This window comes from Myiozetetes cayanensis, unplaced genomic scaffold (genome assembly GCF_022539395.1).
Source record: "Myiozetetes cayanensis isolate MyiCay16 unplaced genomic scaffold, myiCay2020 scf7, whole genome shotgun sequence".
Classification (NCBI taxonomy): domain Eukaryota; kingdom Metazoa; phylum Chordata; class Aves; order Passeriformes; family Tyrannidae; genus Myiozetetes; species Myiozetetes cayanensis.
Window position 1 is genome coordinate 18,982,750 of NW_026087964.1, and position 27,250 is coordinate 19,009,999.

Here is a 27,250-nt window from a genome sequence, read left to right on the forward strand (position 1 = left end):
AAAAAACCCCAAGAAAAAGTGTTTCTTTCTAGCCTTCATAGTCTTACTGAATTCTGAAACTTATACAGCATCCTGAGAAGAGTTAAAATGCAGAACTCGCAAGTTACAATGCATCTCCAACAACTTACCCCAACCCTGACCAGATATCAAAGCTATCTGTGGGGATTTTTTGTGTGCCAGACAAAGAAAAATAATGTTCATTTATTAACCTATTATTGGCTTTTCAAGAGACTGTAAACACTGTACTACTTTTTACACAGACACCTCATAATCCATTATCAAAATAAAGAAAGCCCCAATCTATTACAAACCAAGAATTATTTTCCATAATTTTTAATTTCAACTTTGAATTTTACCTATATATGAGGCAGAATTTTCAAGTTTCAACGTCCCATATCCCTGTAAATATGACATGGTCATCTCCACAGAATATTACCTACTTGGAAGCAGATATGTATATTTGTTTCATGTTTTTTCCTAAATATCCTCATATCCTTCATATCCTCACAAACTTACCTACATAGATTAAGGTACAGAATTCTGAGACATAAGAGTGATTAAAAAATCGAGAAGTAGGTAGTTAATGCTCCAAAGAGGTACTCTTTTTTTGCACAGTAAAAGAAGTTAGGTCCTTTTGAAGAAACCATTATTGGTAGACTAATCTGGAAATAATTTTCTCAGTGGGAAAACTGCTTTTAATTAAGTAGTGCTTGTTAGAATTTCCTGACATAGACATAAAATGTAATTAATACACAAAGATTTTCCCTCATTTAAAAAGTCTGCAAATTTACTCTCTTCCTAACAATCCCAAGCGAAAAAAACTCCAAGACTTACACAAGAATTCTAAAACATCAATATAAAAACAGATCAAAGCTTTATTCAGATAGGAACCTTACCTTCCTTTTTCAACAAGCAGCAGGACATCTATTTTCTCTCCATTTTGCATCACGCTACTGGTTGCTGAAAACAAAACACATACACATTCATATGACCTACATAGACACATAGAGACAAACACATATATGCACATTCATAGAGATGTGCTTTATCAAAATGATCTTTAGTGGCAGAAGGAGCATGGAATTCTTAAACTTTACAAATAAAGAACACTGCTGACGATGGAAACAAAACTCCACAAAGTAGCACAATACATTTAGAAGAAAAATTAATACAAAACTATCAAGAAAGTTTAAACATGTACTTTTTAACGTGAAAACATGATACAGTGTTTTTTATTGTACTAAACTTGTAAATAGAAGTTTTAGAAAACATAATGATTCAGAAGAAAGATGAATTTTGGAATATATTAATTTACTTGCAGCCTAATCACTGCACATATTTACAATAACATAACACAAGTTCTATATTTTACTGTGAAGATCACTGCCACCCATTTTTATGTTGGCTTATGCTACTCCTGCTAAAAAAAGCACCCTGTAAAACACTCACACTATACATAATATTTAAAATACATCTGGATAGTTTCCTGTAACAGTGCTTATAAAAATATACTGTGCTCTATACTAAAAATGGTAAATTAAATGTAACCTGCTTACTAATTCAAAATTCTGAAAAGTGAATTTCTCAGAGTTTATATCTTATATATAATCCACATCTTATTTCAACTAATTCCCAGGGATAGTAAAGTTCTGAATATCAATGAAGCTCAATAAACATGTTGTATGTTATATGCTGGTTTTGTATCACACATACTCCTGGCATCACTTACATTTACTGAGCCAAATATCAAGAAGCTAAGTGATTATACTTCCATAAATTTTTCATTATTTGTCAAGTTTCAGTTAAACAAATCAGTATTAATAGCAGAGCAGATTTATTTTGGGGAAAGTAGAAATTAAAAAAAAAAAAGATTGGAGTAGAGATATATAGTATTTCCAGGAAACACAGCTAATATTAAAAAATGCAAGTAAAAATAATTCTTAACTGAAACAAATTTATTTTATTTGTATACATTGGATATGCACAGATTTTGGATGCTAACATGACTACGGTAAAAGCAGTTACAGTTGCCTCATCAAAATAAGCATCACAGTTTTCCTACTAATCTTTTAATTCTGAATCAAGATCAAAAAGTATTCACAAGTTAAAAAGCCAGCTAGAGGCATAAAAATATTCCTGATTAAAAACCACCTTCACAGTGTTATTGACAGCAAATATAAGGTGGTAGTAAATAAACAGTAGAAAGCCCAATGGCATTTAGGCAAGCTCCTGCAAAACAGTCCACAATCTGACAGCACTTATAAAGAGGATCATAAATAAAGAGCTATCTTCTCTATGTTACTTTCATATAAAACCTCAAATTATACTTTCCTACATAACCTGTTGTCTTGTTCAATATGAAAACAAGTAGGGTAGATATGCCTCAAGAGGATTTAGAGTATAATTACAAATAACAATATATAACTGGTCTTACGAAGACCACTTGTGCAAATATTCTTATCTTTCCACATCATGACATTGACCAAAAGATATTCATGGAAAAAAGAAAAGTCTATTAGTCTGTGAAAGTTTTCTGAGAGAATTATCCTTTTCCAGTACATTTGAGTATGCTAAAACTAGACCTGTCAATCATCTCAAGAACACATTCTGCAGGGAGTATTTCTGCCCTGTCAAAAATATGAGACAATAATCCCAAAAGTTTATATATTATTATTCAATTCTGTACTCTTGTAAGAAAGATACTGCTGCAGTCGGAACAAAAACTGCCTTCATTCATTATAAAGCTGCGAAAAATTTCTCCAGCGTGTGCCACAAAGTAGGAAAAAAACCCAAGACAGAACTTTACCAGCTCCATATTTAGATAAGAGTGGGAAGAACATCTGGTTCATGTGAAAGAATAGTTACTGAGCTTCCAAAAGTTTATTATTTTGAAATGTAATAGAATACCCTTAACAGTGAATTAATCCAGCAGAACATTTCCTGAATGCTAGATCTGAAACAAAATTCTTACTTAGTTCCTGCAGCCTTCTTAGATATATGGAATCTTCTTCAGGATTCGCCAGCTCAAGACAAAAATAAAGGCTCGACTTCTCTATGGCAAACCAGCCTTTTCTCCACTGATCCAGGTTATGGCGATCTTTGTAGTACAGCTGGCCAATCAGGTCAAAGTCTCTCTCTAACAAGGATTCAGCCACAGGGGGAACAAAATGCTACCAAAGAAAATGGGGTGAGTCAGATGAAGAAAAAAAAACCTCTGCCCCTAAAAAAAAAAATCAAGATACTACAAATCTATAGGATTCAAAGATGAAGGTCACAGTACAAAAAATAAAACTTCCAGATGTATCATTCATAAACCCGTATCTACATTAAATCTAAAATACAAAATCAAGCTTAATATTTTTTGCCTTCATACACTCCAATTCAAATATTTTTGCTTTTTACACTACAATTAATTTAATTAGCAATGTGACTATTACCATTTGTTACAGTATAAAATATGGTGTCACTCTGAATTCTGTTTCAGTAAATAAAAGAACAGAATTGCAACCATAAACAACTTCGCTGAAATAAATTCATATAGAATATGTCTCTATACTAGAGCACCTTTAATGTATTCTTAAGGTTGGCATTAAAATGCTGCTTCAATTCCTTTTGCATTTTATTATCTTGTTTCAAACACTAAATCACAGAAATTATTTCTTCCTGCTGCACAAGAAACATTTACACACAGGATAAATCAGTAGTCATCAAGAATAGCTTCTGAGAGGATTTTAAGCTAACAATGGCACTTCATTCTTTGTGCAAAGGCTCCTGGCCTAACTGGAAAAGATAATTATCAGTATTACCTTAGCTATTGCCCAAGTCCATTTTCTTTGTGAATATGCAGTTTCAGCTCCAAACTGAAATACACGTTCTGACATTAAGTAGATTTCAAAGGTAAAGATGTCCCTAAAGCAAGCAAGAGAAAAAAGGCAGCTGTATTTAGCCTTCATAACAGTAGACACACGACTTTTATTTTTATATTTTTCCACTGTTTCATATATATGGAATGGAATTCCTCCACATTTCTCCTCCAATCTTACAAGTAAAGTCCAGCTAATAATAGAGTACTTTATAACACAGCATGATCAAAGTATTTTTGGGTGAATAATACATGTTTAGAGGCTATGGCATAAGTTTTTTCAGTAATTCTAGAATTAATAAAAATGTTTACATATAGCCATTGAAAATCCACAGGGAATTTTTCGCTTTTGCAAGTTCATGCGATCTGAGCAAGTATATTTTTATGATGAAATAAAAATATTTTCTTTAAAATAAGCAGACCAACCCACTGAATGGGAAGTTGTAAACAAGTTGAAATATAAGTTCAAAGGGACTTTTAGGTATCATTTGCTCTAATCTGCTTAAAAAGAGATTATCACTTAGCTATAGATCAGAACAGCAATGAGAAGCCTTGAAAACCTTCATGGATAGAGAGTACTAATTCTCTCAGTAACCAGCTCCTGTCCTCCACCACCCCTCTAGTGAGGAGGCTTTTCCTCTCATACAGCCCAAATCTGCTAGGGCAAAATGTGTGGTCACTGCCACTGTTTGTATCACCTGCCTTCACCAAGATGAGTATGACTACACTTGGAAGTTGCTGTAGTTCAAGAAGCTCTTAAAAGCTTTTTTAAGGTAGATTCTAGGGTTTTTTCTTTTTAAAAATATACCGTTATTTAAATAGATGGACTCTGTTTTTCTATTCTTAATTCACAAATAAAGACAGTAAAAGAAGAAAAAGCAAATCAATTCAAATTGGTGAGGAATCTGGAAAGTAAATATCATGTTGAATTTACAGTCAGTCTTTAACTTACAAACTTCACCAATTTATAGTATGATTTTGTCTGTGCCCTCTCTCTAGATTCCACATAGACGGAGTATACTTCTTCCTTTCAATATTGGAGACTGAGATTTGTCTAAACGTGGAGAACTGAACATGAGTAATTTCTGTCACTTTCAATAACCACTTTGAAAATTATATAAACACTTAACATAGGCTAATAGAACAGGCATTTTTGAGGACCAGTTTTTCAACTACATGAAATAACAAATCTAAGGAAATTTCTCATAAAACTACCCAATCACAGGTAAAGCAAAATGGGAGGTTGTGAAGAGTGAAGTATTCAGCCAAGTTGTTTTTAATGTAGGCATTAACCTAAAATGGAGCCACTTGGAGACAGCAATAGGTTAGATTTGAGAACAGAAGTAAAAAGTGATAATTTTTTTCTTCTTTCTGGATACTATGAAGTTTCTGCAGAATAATGAAGGCTACCTCTACTATATTTTGTAGAAGACTGAGGCATCACTATGTTTCAGGATTTCTCCCCTCTGCAGTGGTGAAAGTCGTTCATTCCCATTATCCTTTCCAGAAGCTTATTGAATAGACTATGCTTTCTTTGCAGACAATTTTGTTTTTTAACTAAAAGCATCATAGTATTATACTTCAGAAAGATATTTTTATTTTACATACAAATACAGACATTAAAAATTGTACAGGAAGTGTTATGGAGTTTGTTAAACAAATCCAAATTATACTGTAAACAAAAATGTTGCCATAAAGAAATGAAGTCTCACTGGAAAGCAACTCAGATTTAGGTCAATCTCCATGTGATGTTTTTACTTTACAAATGGGATATGACAGAGCTATAAAAGAAAAGCAAACCAGGAAAAAAAAAGTTGATATTTTTAAATTAACACAATGTTCATCAGCTGCACTGTTGTCCTCAGCTGTAGAACAGAGAACAGGTTTCAAGACCAATATTTCTGTGGTCAGATCCAAAAGTATTGTGCAGAACTGTAATCTGCTGCATTATTATATGGAAGAAACAAAGCAAGAGCTTTGCCTTGAGGCAGAGGTCAATGAAAGAAAAACGAGTATTAATTGTTTGATTTATCATCAGGTAACCTTTTAAGCACTGAGAATATGCATAACAGATTTAATAAGAAACAGATGTATCAAATTTCAGATGCCCTTTTAAATGACCCTAACATTTTAATTCTATCACTATAAAAAAAATCATTAAAAATCCTCAAATAACACATAGTGCTTATTTCTTAAGTCAAATTGAACAATTCATCTTTTTTTTCTAAATTGCATCTTAAAAAGTCAAGAAATAATGAATCTGTTCTGAAAACTCAGTATAAAATTTTTTAAATACTTGAGTTTGTTTATTGAAATACAACTTTGTGATCTTACCCTCTATTTGAAAAGAAGTCTGTCTTGTGTACTACAAGACAGATAACTTCATTGATGTCAATCATACCATTTGGAGTGGTAGTTTTATCATTTTCATAGTAGCTCAGAAAGCCACTTTCCAAAGTGCACCATCTTTTGTTGCAATCTGTAATTAAAGAATTCACAGTAAGAGTCAGGGTTTTTTTAAAGTAAGTTTTTTAAAAAATCAATAAATACAAGTCGGAGGAAAAAGTCTTCAGAGTAACTTCAATGTATTATTTGGCATATTTAATTTCGACCAAATGTTTATTCACTCTTATGACCTAAAATATGAATACAGCACACAACATAGCATATTAATGACTACCTGCTACTGGAAATACTCAGGCACTCATTCTAACTTATATCTAGTTCTTAGCACATAATCTGAGGTGCAACTGTTACCACAAGAGAAGTACGTTGTAAGAGAAAATACTGTTTATTTTCTACAGTCTTAAAATTCCTATAAGGTTGTCAAAGTATTTGTGGGAATTTGGTAAAACAGATGGGACAAAAAAAATTCCAGAAATATCAAATTAAAAAACAGCTGAAGTTAGCAAATACTTAGTTATCTGATATTCATCCTATTCCTTTTTCTGTTGTTTGCTATATGATTTATACATATTTTATAAATATCTTAGTACTATTTTATTAGTAGTTATTTGTATCCTGCTACTTGCTATCTAGTACCTTCTAGATTCTCTCTAAATACACATTTTAAGTACTAAAATAAACACAGGAGAAAAGGTTTGAAAATGGTTTGGGTTGAGCACCAAACTTCAAGGTTTTGATTGTTCAGGGTTTTTTGTTCCCCTGCTTTCCCTCTCCCACCACCCAATACTTATTCTATAAAATAGCTCAGTGGTTCAAAATTCATTAAAATGTTACAACTCTCAGGATAATTTTGGAATATCAAGGTTTTAAAAGAGCTCCATAAAACCTTTTACACTAGAAACAGAAGCAAAAATCAAACTCAAGCCACTAAACCACTAACCTTTCCTTTTTGATCCACTACATCTGAATAGCATCAACATTTGAGCTCATTTCCTCCTGATATCAACAGCTGTTAATTAACAACTTTCCTCAAAAGTTACATATCCCTGCTGAAACGATTGATGCTGCTATAATGAGGAGTACACACTGAGTTGGTTTACTCTCTCCTGCACTGAGACACACATAATGAAAAACAAGGCTGTATTTCCAGGTGTTACACCTGGTTGGTATAAAGCCTGGGTTCAGTTCATAGCACTGAATGATTTCTTGAGTGTCTTTTACCATTGGGGCCCACAAAGGGATAACACTGTTTTGCAACAACAAACACAACGCTTAAATTTTCAGCCCTTAGTGCTAAAGGCAAGGCTCACGAGTGCCTCAGAGACTCCTAAAACTGGAGAAGAACTTAATTCTAATGGTTAGAGAGCTTCACAGGATTCTGGCTTGGAGTCCTATCCACAAAGAGCATTTAAAAAAAGAATAAAAAGAATCAAAAGCCCCAAATTTAGAAAAGTACTGTAATCCCCAGTGAGAGAATGGTGCTCCCTCTGGCCTGGTGAGGACTCAATTAGTTCCCAAATAAGCTCAGTGCAGTTTCAGAGCAATCCTCAACAGAGTCCTGTCCAGCAGCAGTCCTCTGTCACAACAGGCATCTCTGTTAACAACTGTAAAGTTGCTGGGAAATGTCTGTGATCAGGCATAAGTTCTGTTGATCATCCAATGCTTTCAAGAATTCAGAGCCACATTAACATACAGATCCTTCAAAAGCATATTTAAACAGAAGTTCCATGCTTTAAGATATTTTAATCTCCACTAAGGATCCTAAAGGATGAGAATAAGGACATAATCATACAAAAAAATGTCTATACCAGTGCAGGATGCATGTAAGGATTTTAGGAGCAATAAATTCAACGATAAATCAGCACAGATTTTAAAAATCCACATAATTCATTTGTTTAGATGGAAGAAAGACACAGGAACACAAATGGGTAGAAAACGGGAAAAAAATATTTTATAAGACCTCTCTCTCAGAAAAGAAAAAAACCACAGAAGAATGATATACACAGAAGACCAGGTATATCTATTGTGATATACACACGTTTTCACCCCACAAAGCTCAGTTTGTCATAGAGTTGTTGGACATGCTCCTTTCCACTCGAAATACTTTGTAAATCTGTGAGCTTGAGAAATATCCTAAGTGTTTGCCATTTAAATTCCTACTAAAAAGTCAGTGATACTTCCAAATGATTTCTGTAATAGAATCATTTTAGATGAAAAGTAATTTTTGGCAGTTATCTAAATATAATTAAAGTGAGAAGTGCTTCTAGTTTGTTTTTATTTATCAGTTACTGTGTTGACTGAACAGTTTTTCAGAAGTTCAGTCTTCTTCCTCTGTCAACTACTGAATAAAGGGATCAAGACAATCAGTATTTTATCTGAAAGAGGTCTACTAAATCAAAAGAGGTTATGTCATATCAAAGACATCTTTCAAAAAGTAATGCAAGAAGTTAAAAAGAATAAAATTCATATAATCATACATATTCATGTGTTATTCAAATACATAAATTAAAAGTGAAATACCTTCTTTTAATTTTTTCTCTGTAAGAAGCTTAGCAGCATTAGAAGAAACTTTGTATAAGAATTCACAAAGAAAGGTAGAATGTGAAGAATCTTCAGAGAAGCCACTTTCAAAACAAGTATCATAGTTTGGGAAATCTATTAAAAGACAAAGGAGTAAATAAAATACAAATCTTGGATTATATCAGTTATAACCATTTCTAAGCAGGTCTTTCTAACTGTATCCATAAATACATAGTTGCTCTGCAGTATCTTTACTACAGCACTGATAAAACCTACTGGATTTATTTTTATAATTAGAATAAGATTCTTACATATTCATAAAATAATATTGGTCCACATTTGTTACAACATTGCCATTGTTTACCACTGCTTGCCAAGGTGATATAAAATAGGGTTTTCTGAGGTAGTATGCTTTCATTTTCATCCCTTACATAACACACTTCAATTGAAGGGAAATGCTTCTCTTGAGAGTGTGTATAGCCAGCAAGGCTGGCAGCAGACAGATAAAGGTTCTGAGAATCATCATCAGCCTACATTGACCTCCCTTTCTCTGAAAAGGAAAAAAAATCCAGCAAATGGTGGTGCTGCTTTGGTTGGAAAGCCAAAAGTAGGAAAGACAGAGCCAAGACAAGCAAACTTCTCTCCCTATAGCCTTAGGACTACTTGAGACCATAGCTAGCAAAAAAACACTGCATAGTTACATGTTTGCACCTTGACTGAGCTCAACATCCTATGACCCAGTGCATGGCAGTAGCCTGAGAAAAGCTCAGGCAGAACTTAAAGCACTGTGTTTGCTCCATGGAGACCTCCCTCATTCCTGTGTTTCCCACTAAAACTTCTGCTGTTTAGCCTATAAAGCGTTACTTTGCAGAGTGACACTAGCCAATGGAAAGTGGTCCAGGACTACGTCCACATAGCGCTTTTTTTTTTTCAGTGTAAATCTGCATGTGAACTTTCAGCCTCCAACTGCTTCAGGTACTGTCCAGCCTTTCTCAACTATTTATTTATTTATTTATATATATATATATATATTTATTGTTAAGAACAGCTTTCTGTTTTCAAGAGCCTCATAACAGTCGCACACTGCAACCAGAACTGTTGACTTTCATGGCCAAAGCTTATCATGTGCTCCAAGCTGCAACAGAATCTGCAATGTAGGAAAAAAAAGTTTTCTGGGATAGATCATATTGCAGGTTCAAGAGGTGAGCTTTATTTTGGGAGGAAACTTTGTTTAAAAACAGGTAAGTCTGTATGCAGTAATTTAAATAATCTTTAAGACAAAAACAAGTTCCAGATGAACACTTTAGATATTTGTTTACTGTATATATCCATTTTTCTGGTAAAAGACTGATAATATCAGCAGAGAAGATTATGTTTTTCTTCCGGCTATAAAATAAGGTTTTGAGATCTATGAGTTATCATTTTGGGTTTTTTTGAATCCTAAACAAGACATCTGAGCGGTGTCAATTTTTCTGCTAAATTATTTCCTTCCCTTCTGCTCAATATAAAATTAGAAGATCAAAAGAAAGAGATGCATCCTACCTGAGAATTTATTATGGTACAGGAATTCCATCTGCAGTCTTTGTCCAGCTTTCTTGGCTAATAAGTATGGAGTACTGTAAACAGGGTCTCCAGTGGCACACATAGCATCAGCCCCACTAAAGAGTAACATCAGAGTTTCTAGCACGTCTTGCTTGACTACAGCAGCACACAGGGCCTCATGGAGAAGGAAAACAAGAAGTCTGTTTAAATTAGAAAGTTACTGGCAACATGTACATGTAAGATACAAATCCTTTCACCTCCAATATGGTTCCCCTGCACTTTCAAAGATTGTAAACATTGAAATGTATGAGAAATCATGAAGTATGGTCTGAATCTAGAAAAAAGCAGCAACAAGAGGAAAATACAAAAACATCATCAACCCAAACTCTAAAGGATGTTGCTGTCACAAGTTTCACTTGGGAAGGATAACATGAATTCATACAACTGGAGGGGAAGCCTGCTGTTTATTTACACCAAACTACTAAAGAAAAAGATCCTATTATTTCAGACCTCAAAACTTCAACGAAAGGGACAATATTAGATCCTTAAACTCTATTATTAAGAATTAGATTTAAATTCCTAGGTAGTTTTAAAAAACCATGGTCATGATCAATAAGGCAACTATTCCTTACTATCTTATTACTTGTTCACCTTCCCTGAAATTTAAAGATCTCCCCACAACCTTTTATTTTTGTATACACAGACAGACAAACATGACAAAATTTCTTTTATTTTTCCAGAATGTTAGTCCAAAACCTCAAAATCAGAAATGGCTACACAATTACAGCAACTTATTCCACTACAATTTCTATGATTTAATATTTATTTAAATTATTTAGTTAATAAATCAGTTTTCCTTAATGACTGAAGCAGAAGTTATTACATGGTCATTTCATGACTCTGTAGAGAATTTGACAATTTTTCCCAGTATTTAAGTTATTATTTGACAGACACCCTTCCATGCAAAATACAAACCCCAAAGATCTAAGAAAAATCAGGCTTTAAAACACAGAGTTACCTTCTGTGGTCTGCAGTTACAGTGTTAAATAAAATCTCTTGCACAGCTGCTACCAATAAATAGAAAACAATCCAAATGTCTTGTTATTCAGAGACAAAGAGTTCCCCATGATGCCCCAAAATGTTTCCCAACTTCAGCAAAATACAGAAAACATAAATTCAAGCTATACAGTGAGGTGGTTATACACTTTGGCTAAGGGTGTTTCATTGATAACTACTCTTGTATGCCCTTATTCTAACTTCTGTGAATAACTTACAACTTTTTAAATGTACAAAAAAATAACAGTTTTTCAACACAGTAACACTGAACAAATGAGATCTCTGTAGTTCAAACCACAATTTTTAAATGTTACTGCCTCCCCACAATCTCTGCATACTCTTTGAGACAATCTGACTCATGTATTAACAATGCATTAACATTGTAACAGAATGAATTTGTGACTCAAACCAACGGCTATTAGAATTCACTCGAATGTACATCTGAATTTACATAGACATTGATAATTATAATTTTCCGTTTTATAACTGTAAAGAACTTTAGTTGTTTGTGGAAAAGGAAAAACTGAGAACACACATTTTTAATAATTAATTTTAGCCTTTTCATTTTCAACAAGCTACAAGCTAATGTGTAAGAGTGCATGAGCTACTTTCACCACTGATAACAATGAATCATCTAATGTATCTGAATGTTAGATGTCAGACATAGAAGATATAAAAAACACTTAGTAAGGAATCTAAAGAAGCAAAATGTTAAGTTGCATCCCTAGATGGTGCACTTGATGGCTCAGGAAGACATATTAGAGACACCCTACAAGTACCATAACCTTCCATAAACAAGCTAACGGGAAAAACAGGAAACTAAGTAATCATGATATTATGCCTGTAAAGGCTCCAAAACAACTCTTATTCAACTGTGTCAGAATGTCACTCAGGAATCTGAATTTATTTCTCATCAGTTTAACAAGATGACCAAACTGCATACAGATACAATATAATAAAAAAGTGCACTATGGGCTTAACCATATTACCTTATTCAACTGTTCCTTGGTTTTGTAGAGAAAAGGTGCTTTTCTGAATTTTCCCTCTTTGTATTTTTGTGTAATGAATGCTATCCTTTTTTCTGCAGGGGCATCAATATGCAGCTCTTCATCTGGAGGAAGATTTCCTGCCCAGAAACTGTTTGCCCTCTTATTTCCAATGACAATAAAGAGCTGGATGAGATGCAAGAAAAAAAATCAGCAAAATAGTATGAAGGATATGAAGCTGGCCTCCAAATAGTTTCCAGCTACTAAAAGTTGAAAAAGAAAGTTATTAAAAGAAAATTCCCTGCAGGAGACAGAAGTCTCAGTCACTGCCTGCAGTCATCTACAAATAAAGTCTGCAGTCATAACTTATCATCAACATCAGCTATGATTTACAAGGCTAATCAATTATAACACTTCAGTACATATTAGAAAATACCAGCTAAAGTTCAGAGAAGAGTAGCATGTGTTTTTAAAGAAAACACTGATGGCTCAACCCTCTTAATCAGCACCACTTGTTACCACCACTGCTTTTTAATACCCCAAGCAGACAAACTGTTAGTGAGAAGCTTCCTTTCTTTTCCCCTTTCGAATACTCCCCACCATGACTGCTGTCCAAAAGCATTTTCTTTTTTTCCCCTAAAAAATAGATACTTGGACAAGAGAAATTGTCATCAAAACAAATGAATATTTGTTATATATGTAAAGGTACATTATGCTCAGAAATATAGACTTTCCTATAAGAGCACCATGTTATTTACCAGTTATATGCTTGGTTTTCTTCTGAGTAAAGCAGTAAATTACTCCTTTACATACAGTAGGTTTCGAAATGTTAGAATTCTAACAAAGAATTAGAATATCACAACATACCTCAATAAGTTCATTGCTCCAAATACTGGCATCCATTTTCAGACTCCGGACCTTTGAATCTCTTGGTCCTAAAGATCTGTGTTGTCCTGAAAATCCAAGAGTAGTTTTACTTAACTAAGGCACTTAAACTGGGGTTCGCGTCTGCTGAGATCACAAAAAAAAAATTTAAAAATACAGATTTATTCTAATTGTTATTTTCAAAAAAATGTTGGGTTTGACATTTGAATATAGAATAAAAACACCAAAAATACATCCTTTTAAAAAAAAAAAAAGAAAAAAAGAAAAAGTGAATTTCATTTGATAGTAATGTATAAGCAAAGAAGGCTGTCTGATGTAGAATACTTCTGGGAGAGTATGTTTTGAAAGAAAGCCTAGAATTATAAACTATTTCCTTGAATCTACTGCTTAAGCACATATTTAACTATAATATAATAGAACTAGACTTTTGTCTAGTTGAAAAAGTTTTTCCTAGTTTTTTATAGTTTTTTTTTTTCTAATCTGAAAAAGCTATTCCTATTGGCAGTAAAATATGCCCAGATTAAAAAAAAAAAAAAAAATTAATAATAAAAAAATAATGGCCAGTCTTCGCGAGTGAAGATCCAGGGAAGGTCTTTACACCTTCCAGCCTGCGCATTGGATTTTTTAGGTGAGACACAGTGTGCGCGGAACTGAGCCCACCCTTTAATCCTAAGGTTCATCTGCCGGGGCCAAGCGAGCTTGGACGGTGGCAGCGAGGTCCTTAGGACGTAGGTGGGTTGCCTTTAAGGGCTAACGAGCTCCATCTGCCCGGGAGTGGCCCTGACCGGGAATCGAACCCGGGTCTCGGTGGTGATAGCGCCGCGCCTTTACCACTAGACCACCAGGGGCTCCATATGCCCAGATACAACAAAATGAATACCCAAAATTTATACACTGAAAATTGTTATTCTTTGGCATCTAGCCATGCAAAAGCCAGCCACTTCCCATGAAGTGCTAGTGTGTCTTAATTCAATCTAATTATGAAGGGTTATTCATCTGAGAGAACTCAATCACCACAGACCTGTCATTTACGCATGGAAGTGCTTTAGCATAAGAATGACCTTCGTATTAAAAAAAAGGTTATGTTCAGTTTTTGTTTCTCAAAACTTCCACAAGGATAACCCTTCAAAAATGAAAAAAAGCCAATTCAAGGACATACAAAGATATGCAAATATGACATTTATTACTCTACCTGCGCACTTCTTACAGATGACAACACAGAGATTGATGGATGCCCAGTCAGGACTGGGAGCTTTACAGTCAGCACAGCTCCTGTTGGATTCATTGAACCAAATCTTCTCAGCTACTTCATAATCAGATAGAGTTTCTGCTATAGATTGCTGGAGTGCTTCAATCCAGTCTTGTTTCTCTCTTTCCGACTCTGCTGTAAAGCTGAAACAATTGACTTTTCTGTGTTAGTGATCTTTATTTTAAAGACAAATAAAACATAGTCTGTAGTCTCTCTATTATATTTACATCTGAAATCACAGTCAAAAAATCTTTCTCTACACTGATATAAAAACTAAGATGGAATGTATTATTTTGTATTTTAGTCAGTGAAACTCCGTTTTCATATGCAGTTTTCAACAAAAACACTACTAGTATAAGCTATATAGCTTTTATACCATTCTTACAACATTCCTGAGTTAATTTCAATCTTTTCATGTTACCACATACCAAACTTAAAGACTGAACTTTAGTAAAAGCATAACTGAGAAGTAAAAATGGACTTGCTTTTTATTTAAATTTATCCTTTTTAAAAATTAAATAATAAAGAAACATCAACATGGTGATGTCTTAGGGAAAGTCAAAGAACTAGCTATCTGCCAACTAGCCACAGGTTCAAAATGCTGACCAAGATTAATTTACATCCTATTCGATTGAGAATGAAAGTATTTGCTAACATGTAGAAAGTCCAGGAGAATAAAGTGATTTCTTTTTCTCCTTCATTACTGAGATTTCATCTAAGAAACATTACAACACAAAACAAAAGGCTTTTTTCAGCATACACTTTCATTTTCTTAAAATCATTACAAGTCACAGCATCAGCTTAAGTAAAACTCTGAACTGCTTTCAACCAGAATTTCTACAAGGGATGGCACATGAAAGATTCTTTTCAAATAAAATGCTTAATACTAAATGTATGTTGCATTATTTCACTACTGCAGTTTATTATTCTTTAGGATGGATTCAAGCTGGTAAAGTAGAGGAATTTCTCTTTTTTTTTTTTCTTTTGACCTTGCACAGAATGAACAAAGAAGGCTATGTAAAAATATGAATCTGTGGGCACAATATGCCTAGTCAGTTGAAGCACATAGGTAAACAAAGAACAGAAAATCCTTCCCTTTTTTAAAAAATTGCTGAACATTCTTAATAAAAACATTACCTCCTCATGCAAACTAGCTAAGGCATTGTAGTATGAAGCAAGTATTTCTTTAGTGCATTAGTTAATTGCATATTTTGTAATGTAAATATTAAATTTCTCACCTAAAGCTTTTATAAGGAGTAATCACTTCAAAAGATTGCTTTGCAGCCCGATCCACTTGTTTTACATTTGCCACATTCATAGGGATCAAAGTAATACCAAATCCAGTCTTAAAATCCTAGGGAAAAGTTAATAAAAATTCAGGGGGTTATCATTCAAGAATCAAACAAGTACAGAACAATTTTTTTGGCATGGTCTAAAAACCCAAAGTCAGTAACAGACACTTTCACCACAACATACAAGCTACTTCTAAATCATCAATGCATAAATAAAGCTTCCCTAAATTTTGTCCAAACAGTACATTTCTAAGTGTTAGAATGACCTTACTTGATTGCTGGTAGGAGATAAAATGCACACTCTAACTATTAATAAGAGAAAAAATACAAAAAGTTTAAACAACTGATTGCATTAAAAAGTGGATGTAAAATTACAGAAGTAAATCTTAAAAAAGCTTAAAAAAAAACCTTAAAAAGCTTAAATCATGCTTCAGTGTCTAAATAATGTTTATATATCTAAATCCTTCTCATTTACAGCAGTTTTTCTTACTTTTAGATGGAGTGTTTTAACAAAATAAGACATATTATGTATAAAATTCTTTCTTAAACCTTCGGTTGCTCATGCTTCTTATCTATTAACTGAACTAAGCATGTCTTTGAAAAGAAGTCCTATACAGCACCTAAAAGAGACAAAGGGTGAGCTGTGATTCAATTATTAAAAAGTATTTTTGCCTTAAACCAGGAGAAATTGTTGTGGTTTGTTTGGTTGGTTTTTTTTTCCCCCTGCATGGAACAATGTACTTAAAATAAAAATAAATTTTGCATTAACACAGTTGGAAAATAAAATGTTCAGTGAGCTCTTGTGAAGACCTCTCATACATATGCATCTTGAAAAATGTGTTACATACGTTATTTCTGATCTATTTGGAACACCATCAGTATTTCCTTCTTAAACTGACTTAGATGTTCATCTAGTGGTAATCACTTCCACAAGGTGAATTTCTGGAAATATTAACATACTTCTTGGAAATAGTAACTGCATCCGAGAAAAAAAAACAAACCAAACTTCATCACCCAAGCAAAAAGCCAAATTCACATATCTTACCACCTGCAAATTGTTCACTAAGTTACCTCTCATATAACAAGTAGCTGGGTACAGACTGATAAAAATTAAAACACTGAAGTGTAAAAGCTTGAGTTTTCTGCCTGTGCAGAGAGGATTGTTTTCCTAGTTAATACATATTTAAACCTGCATCACTGACAAGTTTCTCTTTGTAAGATTTTTCAAATTTTTGAGCATTAAAGCTCACATGGAAAAAATACTTCACATAACTCTTTTAATTTTATTCCCCTATTTCAGGTATGAGCAAATAAAAATACTATTTTAGATATGATTGTTAGTGTTAAATCTGACATAAGATGGAAGTATCAATTATATCACATGAGGCATTGAAGAGAATAATACCCAAAAAAGCACAGTAGTGCCCATTTGAGGATGAGATTTTTAAAATTAAACATATAAACTAATTAAACATACTGGGGGATAAATCAGCTAATGTTTCCTTGACAGACTCCTTATTAAGAATTTTTTGATTTTTTTACATTCCATTACCTTTGACTGTAACAGTGGGGAACCCAGATGTGGATTTCAGCACAATTCTTTATAAAAAGTAGTAACTTTTAAATAAGTAACCTGGTTTAGCCACTCCTCACATAACGTAATTTTTAAACATTTCTAATTTTCTTCTACCCTCATATCCTGTAACCTAGACATTTTTATTCTTCCTCTTCATCTTCAGCCCTCTCTCCATTTCCCTATAAATCACAGGTTTTCATACTGACACACCTGCCTTAGAAGAAAGCCGAGTTCTATGAAGCCTACACAGTCCCTAATTCATCCTCAAAGATCAGTTCAATGGGAAAGGAGTGGGCAGAATAATCTCCTTTTGAGTATGAACTTGACAGCATCCTCTGTAGCAGTGAAGCATTCTTAGAGACAGATATCACCAGTGAGAAAAACAGAAGCATGAAATAATAAAAAAAGATTGAGGATAGAAAAATACAATTTTTTATTTCTATCAGCAAAATTAAAAAAAGAAACCAAGCCAAAACAATCCAAACCCTTTAACTGTCTAGGATTAAATGATTTATGTTTCTGAGATGTAAATTGGATGCATGTTTCATTCACTGGCTTCAGTTATTTCAAATAATTGGCCTTAAGAAATCCTGACTTTTAAAGGACAGGTAACAAGATTATACTTGTACCTGAACAGTGCAATGCATTCTTTGTTTATTAAACAACAGCTGAATGACTGCCAGAAGCCAGTTTAATGCACTCTTAGGTCCAGATTACAGTCTACTGAGGGTAAATGATTAACAGAGATGACCAAAATAACAGCTACCATATTGAGCCAGATCAAAAGTTTCCCTAGTACAGTAGCTTCCCTTTGGGCACTTGCTTCTGGCAACTGTCATAAAAACAATGCAAATAAGAAAAGGCACATTCTCATTTTCTCAAATAAGCTTCCAGTAATCTAAGGATGTCCACCTTGGAAAGTCCCTGAATAAACAGTGGCAATAAAGCCAGACATAGGTACTAGCCACTGACAGACACACCCTCAAGGAAGTAAAAAAAAACCCAAAACATGCTTTGAGGTCTCTGCAGCATCCTACTTCATAGATTTCCCAAATCCTAATTGTGAAAAAAAGGAGTTCCTTTTGTGCATGTATGTTGGGGTTTTTTTGTCTGACAACTGAGAATTTCACTACATAAGAGGAAAGAAACATTAACTAAACTTCATTCACCCAGCTATTCCATACTGTTCCTTCTTGAAAATTTCTATCCTATATTCATTTCAGTCTCTTTTTTATACCTTCAACCAACTAGTTGCACCTGCTTCCTTAGAGCGAAAAGAAAGCAGGCTGCATGGAAGCAACCTACCACACGAAGATCGTGCACACACATTAACGTCCGTGAAAACAGACACCAAACTTTGTTGGACTGAACTTAACAATGCAGAACCCAGAAAGCACTCTACAAACAAAGTGCATAGCTGTAGCACCAACCCTCCAAAATCTGCACACATGCCCAGTGTATGAACAATCCTAATGAAGAGAGAATAACTCATTATGTTCTACATTCAGCTAGGGTATAAGAACCTAGTGTACTGAATTTCAGTGTGAAGAATGTCAGAAACGTTAGGATATCACAATCTACTTTTTGGAACAGAAGATGGTGGGAAATTAGGCAAATTCATAGAGTGATTTCCATAATGGTCCAAACAACCTCTTTATGTTAAGTGCACAACACTTGGCATAAACCAGGCTTTGTGAACGACAGGTACGCAGGACTCTAATTTTCAGTGCTCAGAACTTACATGCTTTCAGGAGTGTAGTCTTCTTCTCTCCTTCAGAAACAGAAGTGGGAATTGGTATAGGGAAGAAAGAAGTGCTCCACTTTGAAATATAAATCCATTCACTTCGAGTGCACAAAAGGACAATAGGGCCATTCAAGCACTATACAAAACATACCGATAGGAAGACCAAGCAGTATCTTTTCGGAATGAGAGTTGTCTTGCCTCTACAGACTGAAAGCTCATTGTTTCAGATACACTGAACTGCGCTAGACTTTCTGACAAGCAAAGAAAAGTTTGATTTAAAAATGCACAGAGAAAGCCAAGGATTGGGTTGGATTTAAAAAAATATATATATTTAATTATAGATATAACTTAAATGTCTGCATTTATACTATCTTCATAAATCTTAAGAAAGGTTGAAAAATGGGTTGACAATAAGAGCTTTAAAAAACCCCAAACAAATTCCTTATAGATATAATAATAGATCAAAAGTATTCACTAAACAACACAGTTGACTGAAGGCTAAAAATACCAATACAAGATGAGCACTGGTTTTCTGTTGTTCCTTCCTGAAGGAGGAAAGATTATAATGTGCAAGACCTGCTGTCATTATTACCCCTGTCTGAAAAAGACATAACGCATGAAAACCCGCCATCTCTATATAAACCATGAAGTTATTTAACTGTTTTTTTAACACCAACCTTTAATATGTATCTACAAAGTGTCTCTCACTGTACAAAACTGCCTTCCCTGTGACAGGCTTTACTAGCCTTTCTTCAATTCTATTTTGGATGAAATTCAGTATTAGTCTCATACCTTTCCTAGCATAACACTACTGCTTTACAGACACAGAAATAAACACCATGGTTAAAGAACACTTAGGTATGAATGAAATCATGCAGCCTATATCTAAACAAGCTTAATTTTCAGAGTTGCTGGACACCTAATTTCAGTATGTTGTCTTAAAAAGACAGAATTGGGCATCTTTCTTTATGTAATTTGTAAACAAATTTGTAAATCTGAGGCTGAATCTTGTGACTCTCAGTTAGAGCAGACTTTCTCTGCAAAAATGCTCTTCTACAAAAACTCTGCTTCTGCTACCTGAATAGTAGAATATTTTTCTTACTTTTTTTTTATTTTTTCCCTTCCACTTAGTTTTGTGCTAGTAACACCTGGGGTGGCATTCTTGGTGTTCTAGTCAAACCAAAATAATCAGAGCACATGAGCTTTAGAGATGCTGCTTTTGTGCCTCAACTTTTATTTTTTCAGCAGTTATTATCATGTTTTTGGATGCACTGTCTTTCATAGATCTAAAATTACCTCCACAACACATAAAGTTGATTAAAAAAATCCATTGCATTAGGAAAACATCTCAGAAAAATGCAACCAAAAAATCCAACCTCAATTATAACTTTACACATACCCCTCATATAAAAATCATTAAAAATAAATCCCAAGCTTTATTTTAAAGGTTAACTAACTATTATTCTCATATGAGAAATATCACTTCATATTTTTATCTTTTTTTTTTTTTTTTTTTGGAGGACGATGGGAATAATAGCAACAGTAGAGAAAAAGGAAAATTGTTCCCACGATTTCAAGAAACTGTTTCTCTATACATACACACACACACATATACATTCATATATATATTTGTAGTGTATTTTGAAGAAAAATACAGAAGTACAGAACTCTAAAGTACAGAAATAGTGCTGGTGTATGATGGGAACACAGTGCTTTTGGAAATTGCTACATCGATTCAGTATTCTCCCTACACATTAGTTTCCTTCCTGTCAATTATGAGATCATGGTCCCTTAGCTTTTTTTTGTCTTTAGCTGTCAGATCCTGAGCTCATGCAATATTTAAGGGCGTGCACGCATGCAAACACATAGATAACTACAATAAAGCTCCAATAATTGTAAGAGGTAAGAGATAATAAACTAAGAAGAATATACTACATTTAAACATATATATACACACACACATGTATGTATATGTGTTTATAAATGCACACATACTTTTTCTTTTTAACAGCTATCTTTCTTACCACCCTACCATTAATTTACAAAAAGACCATTCATATTTCTGATACTCCTCCTGTCCTACTAGCCATACACAGAAAGTTCTTGACCTTTAATGACAATATTTCTAATCAGAGTTCCAAAATGGGACTTTACACAGTTCCTTGAATTTACCATTTAATTTGCAATAGCTCTTTAGGTTTACCCTGGGGAAGCTATCACAAAGTTTGTGGCAATTAGACTATTTTTGCAAGATCTGAGAATTCTGTTAACAATTTAACATGATTTAGACTTTTCCTTCATTCTAACCCCATGGCATTTGATTCCCTTCAAACAAACAAATTATTCCAGAGAGATTAAAATTCAGTAACTAGAATTCTTCAGATGAAGGATTTATAGTTTTTTTTTACTCTCTTCATTAATTGGGGGTATATACTTCAGTCTTTCCAGCTATTAAGGAAGGCTAATTTCTGCAACAGAAATGTGAGAAAAATTGGCTTCCATGGTAAAATAAAAAAAAAATTAAGACATTTTTATGTATTAAAGAGTTTGAGAAACAGTGACTGGTAATGCGGAAATTGCTTTGATGGTATTAATTCTTCTCCACAAGTTTATATTGATTTCCTCTCCTTTTATATATACTGGGCTTAGCATCACCATTTACTTTTCATCAGGCTTTTCAAATCTTTAGAGATTTACATACCTCATCATGGCCTAAAACATTTTAATATAGATTTCAGGTGATAGTTACATATCGTGGATAGGAATAGAAAATTCCAAGAGTAAAGACATATGTACTCTCTCTCTTACAGTCTCCCTAATGAGGTCTCAAAATGAAACAGCAGTGAAGCATACAGTATATAATTGTAGGCACAAAAAAATGATGTTAAAAGAACATGAAGCTTGCCAACTCAAGTCCTGATGAGTAAGAAGATGCCAGAATTCCAGTCGCCTGTGCATGTTCACTGTGTAGCTTTGCGCTCATCTGACATTATATGTGAGCTAGTCACGTCATCATTTTTAGGTTCTTAACTAAGCAAAATTCTTTCCTCCCATAATAGAACCACTTGAAAATGATTCAAGCTATTATTGCAAAAACGAATTTGTAATGACAGTCTGGCACTCAAAATTCTGGAGGTTAGAAAGAAGAAAGCAGAAGGCAAGAAGGGCCACTTAAACCAGCTCTAGCCAGTACCATGTAGTAGACTTGTCTCAGTGGAGTGTATTGGATATGCTACTGGAGTACATCCCTTTCTGTATCACTCCACATCATTACATTATAAAGAAGTCTGATACATGTACTTTGACGCAGCTCTATGATGAAAGCCAACACGTAAGAGGTGGGAATAACTAAGAGATTAATTTCAAAAATGCATTCCTGATCAACAGTCTAAGGTTGTTACAACCTTAGATGTTACTCCTCATGTAAGTTACAGATCTCTCTATTCAGTTATTACAGAAGTAATGCAGAATCATCACTGCAGCAGCTATGTGTGTGTATTTTACAGTATCAATACAGTCTTACATCACTTGATTATGCACTATCAGGCCCATGCCTTGATTGATGTATGGGATGGAACTAGGACACATGAGGATGAAAGCTCCCTTTCTGTATGGACTGCAAAATACGAAAAAAAAGAAAAAAAAGAAAAGAGGAGAAAGAGGAGTATCACAGAATTAAAGTGATTGGATACTATCCTGGAGAGTTAGGTCTTATCTTTGCCTTTTTCAGTTTCTACTCAGTGTAAATCAAAAGCCTTAGCATACAGTCATTCTACTATACATTTTTCATTTCCTAGTACCTGTCTTTATGCTCGAGGGTTTGATTTGCAGAACTGCTGAGCAATTGGAAATTCAGTCGAGACCTATGAAAGCAGTATTTTGAGCAGGTATAGTTTGACAGAAAACTATTCTCTCCCAACTGCCCATAAAAAACTGAGAAAACAGAGAATGCAAAATATATGGATAGTTGAATTCTTCCTTCTCTTTCTCAAAACAGTGTGGTCATACAGACGAGACAATCATGTTCCTTTACGTAACAGGAACTGATGAAAAATAAGTTAATCACTGTTTCTCAAATAGCTACACACAGCAATTACTGATTATTTCCTCAAAGAACATACCTTTACTGGTGAAGGATTCTTTCAAACGTAAGGTACTTTTCAACAGTGTGTAATAAAAAAGGCATGGGTTAGTTCATGAAAAGAAATTAAAATTACAAACAGTTAGTAAATAAATAATGCACTGAATAAGGTAGTGATCCTGTAGAAGGAGAAAGCATCCTATAGTATCTAATGCACCACATTATAATTGGGTGAAAGTAATGTCTTAGAAATAAGCTCTTTTCCCATGATTAGACTGGCTGCACAAATCTGTAATGGAGGTAATGTTATTTCACATAGATCTTCCTTGAATTTTCAAAGGTTTTTAGCTGAGTTCTCCATAAAAATCAGGTTTCCATAATTACAGGAGCATCTGTCTTCCTATGTAACCCCAAGTAACTTTTTACTCCAGATAGATGCTTGGTTTCAATCAAATTCAGCAAATAACAGCAGCTAATGAACATTTCAGGTCTTAACAAGAGTTAAAGAATGTAGGTCAGAACAGAGAACATGGAGTCTCACGTTTCCCCACTCCCTTACTCCCTAATCACAGAAGTAAAGGCTTTAGTGTATGTTCACAGTGAATTAAGACAATATGATGAAATCTGGAAAGTGATGTTCAAAGTCAACAGCTACAAACACATGCAGAAAAAAAATGAAAAGCTGCTATTTCTTAATCTTCAAAAATAAAGCAGGAAGACAACATAGAGTAGAGAAAAAGTCATAATTCCAAATATTCATAAGTTTCTCAGTTGTGCAAAAACATGCTGGAAAGGAAAAAGGAAGAAACAATCCATGGTTCAACCATGGCTTGCCATTACAAAGAATTTGTATGCATGGCATTAAGTTATGGTCCAATAACCTTTCCATTACTTCTTAAGTAACTTGTGTGAGCTGTTGCATCAACGTAAGGAACTGAATTCTATATGAAGTTGTATATTTTAACACAAAGTAGTTTAAAGTTATTAGTAGAAAGCAGAGTCCATGACTTAAAGGGACTATAGTCATTTGCACTCCTGCTTTAGAAATATACGAAACTGAATTCTCCAACTATTCTACAGTTCAGAGCTCAACTGAGGTACAAAAAGTGTGATTCAGATCATACTCTATTCTTCATGAACATATTTCCTTTCTCTTGTCACTCAACATACTAGGAAAGCAACAGTCTCACCTGAGGCACACAAGACAGAACCAAGCATCAAAAGCAAGCTGGTAACACTGCATACAAAACCTGCCTTGCTATCTTCCTAAATACCCCGACAATACCAAGCGAGACAAACCTGTTCTGTTTGTTGTGTCACCCCCCTCTCCTGCCACACACACAAAAGAAAAGTGTAGGCAAAGTTCCAATTTCAACAATTACAGTGACTCCCTTCCAGCAGGGCTTCTCTGCAGCATGGAGCTCATTCAGCAGGATCTTATTAGCTACAGAGGTTGAAGCCACTGCAGCCTGCATGGGCTATGATCTTCACTTTTTCTGCTTCATGAAGGGTCATAAGATGACACAAAGAAAGTACAACTAAATAAACATTGAAATAAAAGACAAAACCTGTATGAGCGAGTACAGCCTATATTCAAAGCTTTCACCTTTACTCTTATTCCAATTGCCATTCATAACAGCACCTCATATTTAAAGAGGCAATCATGTTCCTTAAAATACACAAATTCTAATACATAGAAGTTGCTTTCATTTTAGAGTCCATTTCTTGCTCCTTCCTTCACACATTTTTCATCCCAAAGGGATGCCAGTCTAACATATGCAAAATCTATAATTACATGAAAAATCGTCAATTTTCCTCATTTTTATTGTTTGACCCTTTCCACCCTTTTTTTCATTTAGCTGAAACAGGTAACCCTATAGCCACCATCTCAAATTCACACATAGTTTTAAATACTTCCCCTAAAATTAGCACCCAGAGCAACTCTTGTTCATACAAGGACAATTTTAAACATAGCTATTACTATTACAATTTTATGTAGCCATCTGGACTTTGAAAGTGTTTCACGAACGGAAATCTTCTTTGAAGATTTACCAAGACCGTTCTCTGGAGACCAGAAGAATCAGTGAATTTTAAAAGTACCATGTATAGCTATGGTTTTCTGAATTCATATCTTTGTAATTTTCTTGTTGGAGCTTTACGTACACACCAAAGATCTTGTTATGTATTCATAGTCCAGACAAACTGCTAAAAAAGTGTCCAAACTCCTACAGGTACAGACAGGTTGTGAACATTTCTGTGATATCTTAAAATCTACAAGAGTGGTCATGCAAAATTGACAAACCTTTTCACAGACCTTTTAATACAGCTGTCACTCAACAACAGATAAAAGGGGTATGATATCCTGACTGGTAAAATTCCTATAATGAACCAAGAAAACCTCCAAATAATGGAGTTTCTGCTTTCCTCCAAAATTTACCCATGGAGATAAACAAATATGACATTGACAGTAAAAAGTATCATTGACCAAGCACTGTGCCTTTACTTACTGACTACAAACTGTAAGATGCTAAAACAACTAGTCCTCACAGTATATATAAGGACTTCTCATTTAATTTACTACCTCCTACTTCAATAAATTTTAAAAAATATACCTATGGTATTCTGAATATATTCCAAACATGCCCCATTTTATCATAACTGGATGCCTAAGGGATTTCTCTACGGGTGTTGATAAAATGAACAGTTCAGATTTCTGAACCTATCAAACTGAATTGCCCTTCTGAAATGATGCATATTGAAACAAAACACACAAAAAACACCCCCCCACAGACACACCCTTATTAGAAATAAATTAATAAATTACATGAAATATAGAGAGTTCTAGGTTGTGCTAACTAATTTTTCCAGGTTATAGATTTCAGACACCTGCTGCTCAGAGAGTCATGAAGAGAAAAGTTTTACTTTAACAAGTGACATTGTGATCTTCAATTTAAGAGATAAAAAATAATCTAAGGAGAGTGTAAAACCACACAGAAGCATTTTGCCAGGCAGTATAAATTCTCATCTGTGTACGAAATATTCACCCTAGCATTAAAGACTCCATAAAATTTCAGATTTGCTAAAATTTGGAATTCAGAAACTTTTGGACTATGTGAACCAAAAAAAAAAATATTTTTTTCTTATGAAATATATAAATATTTAGCAGAAAATCTAAATTTTGAGAGTGTGTATGCACACTCCATAACTTTGAAGAATGTGTCCTAGACTCCATGGAGGTACAGACCTTTTCTAGAAGCCAGTGTAAAGCAGCAACTTCCCTCTAACACCCAGAATCAGAAACCTAAGGAGACCAAACTATGGTTTGTGAATTCTTCCCACTTCTGCAATACTTATTCCAAGGATAGTAGCACCAACAGGTTCACCATACATTCTTCTGTGCTCGGACCAAGCGTGGGCTGATGCCATGACAACCACAATGCTGCACCATTGATTTTTATAAGCACAAATCTTTCCTAACACACTCAGTCATTTCAGCATTTTCTCTCCTGGGAAGACATCTTCCTTACATTTAGTTCAACCAAATACAGAGAAGGCAGGCTTGGGGTTTTGTTTGCTTGTTTTGAGGGGTTGCTTTATTTGTTTTTGTTTATAAAGAAAATATTTTCTTCTGCTGGCTTTAGATTTACTCATACTAATTTGTCTTTATGTGACAAAAAAAGATGAAAATTCTCTGAATGCATAGAAACTATTTTGAATTAATTTTGAATGAATTTGAACCATTTCAAACTAATTTGAATTTTTTACAATGATTTCTGTAAAGCAAAATCACTAATGGACACACATACAGCTACTGCTTGTCAGGTATTCACTTTCATATTTGCTTGGGCTTTATGTAATGAAGGTAGTGATTTCACATAAAGAAAATACTGTTAGTGTAAAAGTAAATATATAAGAGTTTCAAAACTCAATGCAGTTTACAAACAAGCAATCTAGTTTTCAATACTTAATAATGAAATGACTATACTATTAAATCCTTATAGAGATTATGGAATTCCTAGTAAATCTACCATAAATAAGTTTTATTATGAGT

The 27,250-nt window shown here is 34.1% G+C and overlaps 1 protein-coding gene across 1 annotated transcript in view; it reads right to left on the reverse strand.

Moving 5' to 3' along the window:
* ARAP2 (ArfGAP with RhoGAP domain, ankyrin repeat and PH domain 2) overlaps positions 1 to 27,250 on the reverse strand; it is a 121,192-nt gene that overhangs the window by 48,066 nt on the left and 45,876 nt on the right. Inside the window, exons 10-19 of the mRNA XM_050338557.1 lie at positions 15,745 to 15,860; positions 14,450 to 14,649; positions 13,240 to 13,325; positions 12,376 to 12,558; positions 10,331 to 10,505; positions 8,789 to 8,923; positions 6,197 to 6,341; positions 3,807 to 3,909; positions 2,972 to 3,170; positions 897 to 960 (exon numbers count right to left, since the gene is read on the reverse strand). Coding sequence (XP_050194514.1) covers positions 897 to 960; positions 2,972 to 3,170; positions 3,807 to 3,909; positions 6,197 to 6,341; positions 8,789 to 8,923; positions 10,331 to 10,505; positions 12,376 to 12,558; positions 13,240 to 13,325; positions 14,450 to 14,649; positions 15,745 to 15,860 — 1,406 coding nt within the window. The remainder of the gene's footprint in view (positions 1 to 896; positions 961 to 2,971; positions 3,171 to 3,806; positions 3,910 to 6,196; positions 6,342 to 8,788; positions 8,924 to 10,330; positions 10,506 to 12,375; positions 12,559 to 13,239; positions 13,326 to 14,449; positions 14,650 to 15,744; positions 15,861 to 27,250) is intronic.